Consider the following 11,375-nt stretch of genomic DNA (forward strand, 5'->3'; position numbering starts at 1 on the left):
TACTTATTTGGGCACATACGCAGCTGACGACAATATTTGCTTAAAACAAAAATTCTGCAGTTTATACATACATAATTTTTATCATCTGCCCTTAGTAGAATTATTCATATTTATTGCTCGTCATGAAAAAAATAAGATTAAATTAGAAACAACGTGTTTTATATTTAAATATTTTGCTCTAATTTAACGAAAAATGATTGGCTGCGATGACTGCGAAAGAGCCAATAGACGATCCGTCTAGAGAAACTACGCACTTCCGTTGCCCAGAACGGATCTCCAGCTCTCCAGGTGACTCGCGGTTCTACACAATTCTTACAATCGAAGCTCGAGGTACACGTAATGAGTTTCGCTCGGCTCGTCTTCGCCATATTTTGCAGATCGAACGAGGGGCTCGGCAACGCCATTGTCTGCGCATCACGTTAATTTTCCGTTTGCGGTTCGCCGTGAAACAGCGAACAGCGAGCGTCGCAGAGTTGCCTGTCATCATCGATCCGGAGCTAAGTTTGTTGCACGCGGGGGACGAGGAATCGTTGCAGCGGGTAAGATTTATTCATCGACGCTACGGAGTACCCTGACGCTCGCGACAGAGACTCCGCGTCGTGGCTTCGCCGAGATATCCGGTTCGAGCCGCGTGTTTTTATCCGAAGCGTTTGGCGGACGCGTCGCATTCGGAACTCGGGACGCCCGACAGTCCGCTCTTCGTCTGGTCGTAGTGGTCGTTGCTGCTTGTTCCGGAGTAGGTATCATTTGGCGTAAAGCGCGTCACTGTCGAGATGCATATAAAAAGCTGCTGCATTGAATCGATTTCTACTCTTTTTCTTTTTTTGAAATATCTTTAAGCAGTCACGATTTTTAGACGAAGAATTTTAATTTTAATTTTAATTTTTGAAGCTTTTGAAAGGACATTTAGATATCCGTGTCTTAATAACGTATTGGAATATTGTGATAGTTTTTATAGTTTCTTATTTAAGTTAATATATATAATATGGTATATTTTTATTATTTTTGTCACTGTTACGTATCTCCGTTTTCAAATATTACTTTGGAAACTAAAGTACATTTTTATTTTCTTCGAATTGATTAAAGAATGCATGATTAAATTTTAATTTTACATATGAACTTAAGATATCTTGAGTATATAATACTTTTGTCAACAATACAACTTAGAAATGTCAGAAGAATAAAATATTAAATACATAACTTATATTTACCTTCTTACATGTATCCCAGTATACTGGAATACATATTTGTACATATACTTACAAAAAGAATGGAATTAATGTTTTAAATTTTTCCAGTCTTGTTAAATAAAACTATCAACTATTATTTTGTCACTTTGTTTGGAATATATGTCGTACAGTTATATACATGTATATATAAAACTAGAATTTTCTTAATTAAAGATATGAGAAAATAATTATTTTTGTTTTTTCTTCCAGAAATTGAATAAATGTGCAAACGACATGTACAGCAATAATAACATCGACCCTTGGGAGCCTGGCTACGGGCCAGAAAGAAGAAGTCACAATTCTGACTATGACTACCGCAGTGATTATGGAAACAACAGGTCGCCGGAATATCCGGATGTTGATCACCGTGATGTTGATCACCGTGATAGGGACCGTCGTAGTCCGGATTACAGAAATCACCGTGGAAGAGACAGAGACCGCGAAAGGGATCGTTCGAGGGATAGGAGAGATCGTAGCAGAGACGATCGTGATCGCAGCTATAGGGATCGCGAGGATCGTTATGGGAGACAAAGAGATAGAGACTCTGTTGAAAGAGATAGGGATAGGGATAGAGACAGGGACAGAGAGAGAGACCGTTCCAGACGCGACAGGGATCGGGATAGAGATAGGGACCGTAGGGGGAAACGGGAGGATCGGGATCGCGATCGCGACGACGATCATAGTCGAGAAAGTTTGGACTTTGAGCATGACCATGGTCGTGCCTATGGCTCGTCCATGGAAGGGATCCACTACAAATCACAATCGCCCAACAACACCATAATGATACGTGGGCTCGCTCAGCATATTACTGAAAATGACGTAGGTTGTCAACTTTGTGGCCTAACATAGTGGCCACATCGTGAGCCAGCATTATCGAGCGTGGCATCACTATTATTATCATGATGTGTGTATCACAGGTGCGGCAAGACATCCTCAACTGTGGTCTCATGCCTAAGGACATCAGGCTGATTCGAAAAAAAGATACAGGTAACTATTACACTGTGTTTAAAAATCTTAACATCCTTATAATGTAATTATCGTATACATACTGAGCTCAACTGAATTGTTACTTGTAATATTGTTGCGTATCGTTAGGCTTATACAACCATTAGCGTTTACCGATTTAAATTGCATAAAAACGGGACAAAAACCGTATCGTGTATGAAGTTTACAAGAATTTCTTACAAATTACTACTTATTTAGAATTTTTCAATAATTTTTATTATATATTTCTTGATACCAACCATACATATTCTTCGAAATATTATTGGTTTGGCTGTTGATTATTATATATTCTTGGTAAAAGGTAAGTATAGAAAAATATAGGAGAGGGTTTTTGAAAGAGGACATTAAGTTACTTGTCAAGATTACATAAAACCGCTCAATAAAAGCTTTATTAAATTTTTTTAACACAATTATCTACAAAAAAAAGCTCGCGTTTTTTAATGATTCTTGACTTATTTCAAGTAAGATAATATAACTTATATTTATAATTATAGGAGCATATAACAATTCTTCAGTTAGGATACTCTTGTTACATATGAAGACATTATTTTAGTAATAACAACTATTCTTTTGTTTCTCTTGTAATATGAAGTTTCAAGGAAAATTGAAAGATAAATGCTTTAAAATGGATATATTGAGAATATATCTATTGATTTTTACTAATTAAAGATATTTATACTTGAATTTTCCTTACTGTCTCACTTTTAAAGATTCATATTTCAAGTGAAAATAAAATAATATTGTAAATTATTAAAACGATGTATTTCTTAGTAATCTATATACAAGCTCTCGACTATAGATTATAAACAGTATATACACGATTAACATGTGTCCGGGATCGGTTTTTGTTGCCGGCGTCTTTTTATTTGCAAAAGTCTCTACGTCGTTCTCATCCGTGGTATAAAAGTTTACGTGGTAAAAGGGTAAAAGAAGACTGAAAAAAATTTTTTTATCTCGGCGTTTGAGAGAAACAAAAATTCTGTAACTTTAAACGTTAAATTATATACGTATCCCGATCACGTATATCGGTGAACTGCGGTCTCTCGCACGGAATTCGTTCTGCTGAAATTTAGGTAAATGGAAAATGAATGCAAGCGACGAAGCGAAGAGACACTTCGTTTGAAACTCAGTCAGTCAATGGTCGGTGCTGTGATTGCCTGCCCTCTCAGAGTAGAGAAACCCAGGCACAAACGTGGATTAACTCTGGATATGTGTGTATTTGCTCTGTATAGGTGCTTCGCGAGGTTTCGCATTCGTCGAGTTTAACGCGACTCAGGAGGCCGCACGATGGATGGAGATGAAACAGGTAGAAAGAAGTTTGGTCCAGATACCCAAGATGCGTTGTCGCACGCGTGCCACCGACTGCCCCGTGGCGGCAAGGCACGGTAACGCAGCCCTCTGGCCCTCCCCGTGGCCACGGCTGTGCACCTATAAAAAACTATTTCAATCTACCGTATCTAATTATTTATCTAGGAATCCCCACATATTTTGCAGACTTTTCTTAATTCGCTCGCAATATTCGCGCAATATCGGCTTAAGTTTTGCGATTGACTGAGATTCCGCCGCCGCGTCGCGTCTGCTTTTATCTATCATAAAAATTCGTGGACTAACAATGAGGATCGGAGGAGGGTCATTCCAGTCGTCTTATATATCATTTTGATTCACGTATTTTCTATTTGGCACGACAATCATTCCGAACGACAATTTTTGCTATCCGTGTAATCCGCTTTTATACCTTTATACTTGTGTCTTTGCTTCTTCCGTTTCGCTTAGTTCTTGATGCAATCACTTACGACGTTCAAAGTCTCTACGGAGATTATGCACGAAAGAATTTTTTATTCGCATAAAAATTCATACGCGCGAGCAATTCTCGTGTTTCTTGCCTGCACTTTCTTACGGAAGTTTAAATTACGATTGTCCACATAAAGTCGCGCATGAACAAGTCGGTCTGCAAGCGGTGTGGAATGGCCCACGTTAATAGGCCCACGAGGCTTTGTTCGCTGTTTGTTCGAGACAGAAAGCTATGAAGTAGAAAACTATAATTTCGTCAACCAAGAAGAAAGTTTACGGGATAAACAAGAGGCCTTAGGAAGACGTTGGACGGGATAACACTGAAATTCTCTGTTTCAGGGAGTGCTGATGCTGCAGGATCAATATCGCGCACTGATGCAGTACAGTATACCGAAAGAGTGCCATGTGGATAAACCGCCGGCGAAAAATACGCAGGATTGGCACTGTGTTAAGGTGCGTACCATGAGTAAATGGGTCTTTGCTCTTTCATAGAATATATATCACGTTCATGAATAATTCACCACTGTTACATTTGTTCCATGTTCCATAGTGTGGGGCACACAATTTCAAACGACGTGAGACTTGCTTCAAGTGTTCCGCCTCGCGAGCGGAAAGCGAGGAGGGCGGAGAAGGTAGCGACGAAATCAGCCCGCATCCCACGAACACCGTACTTTTACGGGGATTGGATGTGTTAACGACTGAGGATTCGGTTCTACAAGCGATGAAGAATCTGTCGTCGATGCCGATACGTAGTATTCGCATCGGTCGCGATTCTCTCACAAATACATCCAGAGGAGTGTGCTATCTGGAGATGGGCAATGTAGTAGATGCCATGTACTTGCATACCGCGCTCACAAAACAAGGACTGGTGGTCGACGGCAGGAAAGTGGAGATAACGTACTGTAAACTTCATCAAATTAATAATACGAATGCGTGGAAGTCGAACGACACTCAGCCACAGAGGTACACCTTGGACGACGTAGCTCAATTAGCTGAATACAGTGCCAACTTGTATGCCAAAACGCCTGCACAAAAGGCCCATTATCTTCAGTATTACACGCAGTACTATCAAAATCAAATAATGCAGGGTTCGGCGATCACATTGCCGTCCCTGAATCAAACAGACCGAGTTAACGCGGCCGCGGCGGTAGCGCAGTCCGCTATACAACAATTGCAGGCATCTAGAAAGCTAGGAAGTGAAACCGACGAAGTGAAGGGACGGCCGACCCCTACAGCACCCACCAGTACGGCATTAGCCAGTGGAAGGGTTCCCGCACACTCCAGCGATGGGAAAGTATACTGTAAGTTTCTATAGGATACACTTTTTAAGTTCATTTTAAATTGGATCTTTAAAATTATCTTATATTTATTATTTCTGCAGCTGTACCGGACGTTAGCACTTATCATTATGACGAATCATCTGGCTACTATTATGATCCTAGCACGGGATTATATTACGACCCAAACTCACAATATTATTATAACAGTCATACGCAACAGTTTCTTTATTGGGACGCCGAATCATTCTCTTATCAACCAGCTAAGGTAATTGAAATTGAATCTTATGAAAGGATAGCATGTTAATTTGTTTAAAGATATTACTAGAAATAATGTTTTCATATTTCTTGTGTATAGTCTACTGCAAGTACGACACAGGGAGCTACAAACACGATAACAGCGACAGCAAGCAGTACAGATTCCGCGAGCACGATCAGCAATCAAGCTGCTTTGTCGGCCGCTAATGCGGCTCAGGAGGCGTTAAAGGAGGACGAAAGTAAGAAGAAAGACAGCAAACAGGACAAAGTGAAAGTAGCGAAGAAAATAGCGAAAGACATGGAACGTTGGGCAAAGACTTTGAATCAGAAGAAAGAGAACGCCAAGAGTAATTGGAACTCTGAGTTTGCCGGTATGGATGGCAATCAAGGTATCGGAAGTGGCGCGGCGGACGCGGGATATGCTATCCTGGAGAAGAAAACTATCGCGAATCCTTATCACGAGGACGAAGATCAAAGCGGTAATGGATTGGTAGCTGCTTACGGAGGCGGTAGCGATACAGAGGAGGAGATAGAAGACGTGCAACAGGAAGAGAAACAACACACGGATTGGAGTAAGCTGGCATGCTTACTTTGCAAACGACAGTTTCCAAGCAAGGAGGCGTTACTCCGTCATCAACAGTTGTCCGATCTTCACAAACAAAACCTGGAAAACTGGTACCAAGTACGCGGTCTGGATCCCAATGATCCGCAACAGAGGAACAATAAATACAGAGACCGCGCCAAGGAAAGGAGGGCCAAGTACGGTGAACCTGAACCACCGCAGCCCAACAAATTGAAAGAGAAATACTTGAAGACGAGAGTGGAGGACATGTCAGTATCTTATGAGGAACCTACACGAGCCGGTATTGGATCCGATAATGTCGGCAATAAATTACTGCAAAAAATGGGCTGGAGCGAAGGAATGGGATTAGGAAAATCGAATCAAGGTAGAACTAGTATTATCGAAGCCGAGAGACGCGTCCCTACAGCTGGCTTAGGAGCGAAGACTTCGTCGTACAGCGCGTTACCGGGCGACACCTACAAGGACTGCGTGAAGAAGATGATGTACGCGCGATACCAAGAATTGTCTGACACGTAATACGTAGGATATGGTTAAAATAGATTTTATATATACACACACAAGTTCTTGTACTCCATTTTCCATAGACACATAATTACACGCTCGTATTGTTATCATTCGAATATTGTAATAGCAATTTACTTATAACTGCACAGTGATAGTCAATTCTCGGGGACTGTTGCATTCGCCATGCAATACGCATTTTATACATCCTTGTGCAAAGTCCCGTCCTCGTGTGCTTTAATGATGTTCTATATCTATAATACATTTCTTTTTTTTTCTGTAATATATACGGTACACTGAAATACAATATATTGTCAAGGTATACACGTACACACATACGCGCCATTTTATTTATATAACATCAATGTTACTCGCAAACTGAAAACTAATCAGATCATATTTCTGGTTTTTTCGAGGATGCATTTTCCGCACAGAATCACTCTGTCAAACTATGATTATTATATCATTGACATCATTGTGCAATGCAATAATATTTGCCCACGAATAAATTATACATAATTGAATAGTAGTAAAAAATTCTTGGCAAACAAATATAATCTTGTTAAAAATGATTCTTGAGTTGTATTTAGCAAGTTAAATTATTTGGAACGTGAAAATGTTTTATGATTTAACAAGTTATATAAAGTTGTATTAAAAATAAATATCATTATGAACTATGAACATTATTACATTATGCAAAATATCTGTAGTAATTTTTCTTAGTACCGTCTGCAAAGTGTCTTGCTTCACGAAAATATCATTAACAGTGAAGTCAGTTTTATGATATTTTTGTTAAAAAGATTGTGTGATCTGTTGTTTACGCAATTCAATATGTTTGTCTTCATATGTATTGGCGCATCTTATATTTATTATATCATCGAAGTCTAGAATTTCGCATTCATTTAATCTAATTAAACTGGATATATTAAAGATATTTAGCATCTTGGTTATTCTCGTACACACATATATACATTTATTTTTCTTTTTTGTTACAGTTTTTGGAGGTAATGCATTATATTTATCACTGTATACATTTCTAACATCGTTTTTGTAATTTACTTTTATTTTTCTAAAGTCATCGACGTCATCGTGCAAGATTCATGTATTAAATAATAGACGGAAAATTAATGAATGTACATGCAGCGTTATTACTAATATACATATTGAGAACATGTGATTTTTTTCGTAATAGATTAAACTTTATAAACTTATTTGTCTTATTTGACCAGAATTCTAAAACTCTTGTTCGTGTTCCAATAATTTCCTTATGATCGAGAAATACGATATTGACAATAAGAAGTAAAAAATGCTTGATTAAATTTTTTGATCAAAAATTACAAAAAGTATAAATTCAATTTAATAGTTTAAAAGAAATATCTAAAAATATAAATATACATCACGATAAGCGTGTTGTATGATTTTTGAAGAGATCCAGCGATTATTACCAGACATCATGTATATAAATAGAAATAGAGATTTGCTTATGATAGATAATAATATATCTCCAAAATTAAAAAAGTTTAATTGCTAAAACACTTCAAGTTTTGTTTCCTTCACACTTGAAACATTAAAAATTTTGTATTACATTTTTTAAATATATTTCTTGAATGATAGGCATTATTTTAAATATTCACAAAGTGGTATGTATATATAATTTTACTTATTTTTCTAAAATCCAACACTTTCCATTATCATGTTCTCTTTATCAGTTAATAAACTTAGTTTTATTGTTTTACAATACCTCATCACATTATAACGATATACTTAAATTATTAATATTGTTCTGTCACTATCATTTTTCGTTACATTCAAAGATAAAAAAAAAAATGAAGTATTGTATACTTCTAAACTATGTTTATTCATAATTTATAAGAAATCAGATATGTAATTAATATCAAGCATTAGACTGAGCAATGTTAGATAATCTCTGATTCATTCACGTTTGAATATTTATGTAATAGTACATCAAATCTTATTTTGTAACAGAAAAATGTTTTATATCTAAAGTATCTAGTAACAGTCAGTAGAAGAACACTGCACTCTATTATAATTTATAACATAAAAGGACCAGAATCTCTTTGGGTATCAGGTAAGTATCATTGACCAAAGATTAATATACTTTCTATGTATGTGAAATAGATTTGTACCATTAAATAGCAGCTTTTTTTACATGATAAATATCACAAAAATATGAAATTAAATAATTTAACGATAGTGTAGTTGAATATTACATATCTAAATGGTATTGCTCTTATTTTAATGAAATAAAATAAGAAAGTATCTGATGATTACAGTCTTCAACTCTTATCAATAACATAACTATATGTTATTACATATTATCTCGACCGAAAATTCGGTTTTGATTTCGGTCAAAATTCAAAGAAAGTTTCAGCGACGTAACCAAAACTGTTTATTTTCTACAGATTTTTCAAAGACTTTAAAAAATATTTTTATTTCACGTTTAGAAATTTTGTTCCTATTCAAGTAATATGATAATACAGATAGTATATAGCATACAGATTGTGATAATAAGTGTAATTATTTTAATAATTAAGGTTCCCGCACAATGAAAAATATAAGGAACAAGAAACAATAAATTTTAGCGATTAGGTCTAAAGAATCAGGAATAAAGCTGGTGTAGCATTGATACACGGCTTCCGATAGGTTAAAAATCTATTGCCTGTGTTTTTCATTGTGCATCCAATTTTATTTTTGAGTCCTTAGTTCTAATCGCTAATATCTGTTCTTTGTTCGTTATATTTTTCATTGTGCGGGGGCCTTTACACTTACAAGTGTTATTATTTTAAATTGACTTTTGATTTAAATTGATATTTATAAATAAAAAGTATATTAATATATATGCGTATATATTTTGGTTTCGGCCGACACATAACCGAATATTCGTATTCGGTTTTGACCGAAATTAAAAAAGATTGTTTCGGTCGGACTCTAATATTATCTTTTATATCTTTGTACAACCTGTTGATAAATTATTATTACCGTTGTCACATCTCACTGTTACGAGTGCTATCGAAAAAACATTATTAAATTTACATACTAGGAAATATTTGTTGTAAGCTTAATTGTTCACACTCTTAACACACAGAAGTGAAATATTTTTTCAATCGTTAAAAAAATATCCTTGCAAGACTTAATTATAGTGCTCTATCACAGCATGCTAAAACAATTACATTTATTCGTTGAATTTCTAATATACTTTGTGTAAGATAAAATTTTTTTAATTCTTCTAAAAAATATATAATTTACTACAACAACTTATCTGATTAGCGTCAATTTAAAAAAAGATATAAATGCTAATATTAGATAAAAAACTTGTAAATTAGATATAAGTGCTAATATTAGATAAAAAACTTGTAAATTACACGTCAGCTAAAATCCAAGAGTACAATGGTCGCAATTGATGATTTAATACTCTGTATTCTAGATTGCTAAGACCATCAGTGTCATATCTTCGAGCACCAGTCTCCAAATTTGCAAATCTCGTAGTACTGGGAGGTTCCTTCTTATGCGTCAGCATATAATACTGCGCCACATTAGGCCCGAAGCGCGTTATCTGTGGAATAAAACTATTTAAGTATCTAATAGATACATGTCACATTGATACCGATTTATATTGATCAAACCTGAAAGCCCCTGGACTGTAAACGACTGTAGAAGTCATCGTCCTCTCCGCCCCAACCGTAGAAAACATTAGAAAATCCGTTTACTCTTTCAAACTGTTTCCTCGTCAAGGCTATCGCGCCTCCAAACAGGCCGGTGTAAGGTAGATTATATCGAAAGGTATTTACACTGGAGCTCATATGCCTGGGCATTTTGGTGCACGCGTAGATATTGTCGGGATTCTGCGGTATCAGGTCTATGTCTTGGAAAATGAAACAGTGGAAATCGTTGATCTTGGTGGCCTCGGCGTAGCCGACGTTGAAGAGCTTGGCGCGATTGAACTCGCGCATCGGGCTCTGCTCGATCACAAATATCCGGTAGTCCAGGTTCTGCGACTGCAGAAACGGATGTATGTAATTCATGAAGATGGCAAGCTGAGTCTGCCGGTTGCGGTACGGCAGGATGATGGCCACGTTGAAGAGAGGATGGCAATTGAGGGGCTTCCACTGGCCGCCCGGTAGGATGCCGAGTCGACGTGCCATCACCACCGGATCCTCCCGGGGATGCTCCTCCGGATAGAGCAGCTGGGAGGACCCGCTGACGGGGATCACGCAGGAATTGTCCCGCGGCGGGTACGATCTCTCCATCTCGTCGTAGATGTTCTCAGTCTTGATGTAGGCGTAGTGAGAGGCGAATCGCGCCGGATGAAGACAGTAGACCAGCAGGAGCGTCATCGTCACCGTGTAGGACAGTCCGCGCGCGTGATTCAGGAAGATGATTTTCAAGATACTGACGAAGTTCTTCATCCTGCTATAACCTATGCGGTCGACCGCCAATAAACATACCAGTCGAAGGGAGTGATTCACGGAGACGGGCCGCGAGTTAGATCCGCGCCGTGCTTTCTGATGTTCGCGCGGACATTTTCGTACACCGTGCACCGTGTCTACCGACTGACGGCGCTATTAAAAGAGCAAAGCAAAAGCCGCATCTTTCCCGAAAGTGTTAACCCTGGAGCGGAGCTGACAGTTGCAGACGACAGACGAGCGGGTGACGCGCGAATGCGCGTGCGCGGATAATCGAGCAAGATGTGTAAGGTAATTTGTAAATAAT

At 37.7% G+C, this 11,375-nt stretch overlaps 2 protein-coding genes across 2 annotated transcripts; one reads left to right on the forward strand and one right to left on the reverse strand.

Moving 5' to 3' along the window:
• Positions 1-327: 327 nt before the first annotated feature.
• On the forward strand, positions 328-7,855 carry LOC112452388 (RNA-binding protein 5-like). The gene is made up of 8 exons (XM_025012576.1): positions 328-539; positions 1,440-2,048; positions 2,147-2,216; positions 3,467-3,540; positions 4,365-4,478; positions 4,576-5,326; positions 5,407-5,570; positions 5,661-7,855. The coding sequence occupies exons 2-8, from the start codon at positions 1,464-1,466 to the stop codon at positions 6,657-6,659; spliced, it is 2,757 nt and encodes a 918-aa protein (XP_024868344.1). The 5' UTR covers positions 328-539; positions 1,440-1,463; the 3' UTR covers positions 6,660-7,855.
• LOC112452390 (beta-1,4-N-acetylgalactosaminyltransferase bre-4-like) lies at positions 7,592-11,347 on the reverse strand. The gene is made up of 2 exons (XM_025012580.1): positions 10,289-11,347; positions 7,592-10,218 (listed from the first exon to the last, which is right to left on the reverse strand). Exons 1-2 carry the CDS (start codon positions 11,069-11,071, stop codon positions 10,024-10,026), a joined length of 978 nt encoding a protein of 325 aa, XP_024868348.1. The 5' UTR covers positions 11,072-11,347; the 3' UTR covers positions 7,592-10,023.
• Positions 11,348-11,375: the final 28 nt, after the last annotated feature.

This window comes from Temnothorax curvispinosus, unplaced genomic scaffold, assembly GCF_003070985.1.
Source record: "Temnothorax curvispinosus isolate PA1 unplaced genomic scaffold, ASM307098v1 QBEX01003329.1, whole genome shotgun sequence".
Classification (NCBI taxonomy): Eukaryota; Metazoa; Arthropoda; class Insecta; order Hymenoptera; family Formicidae; genus Temnothorax; species Temnothorax curvispinosus.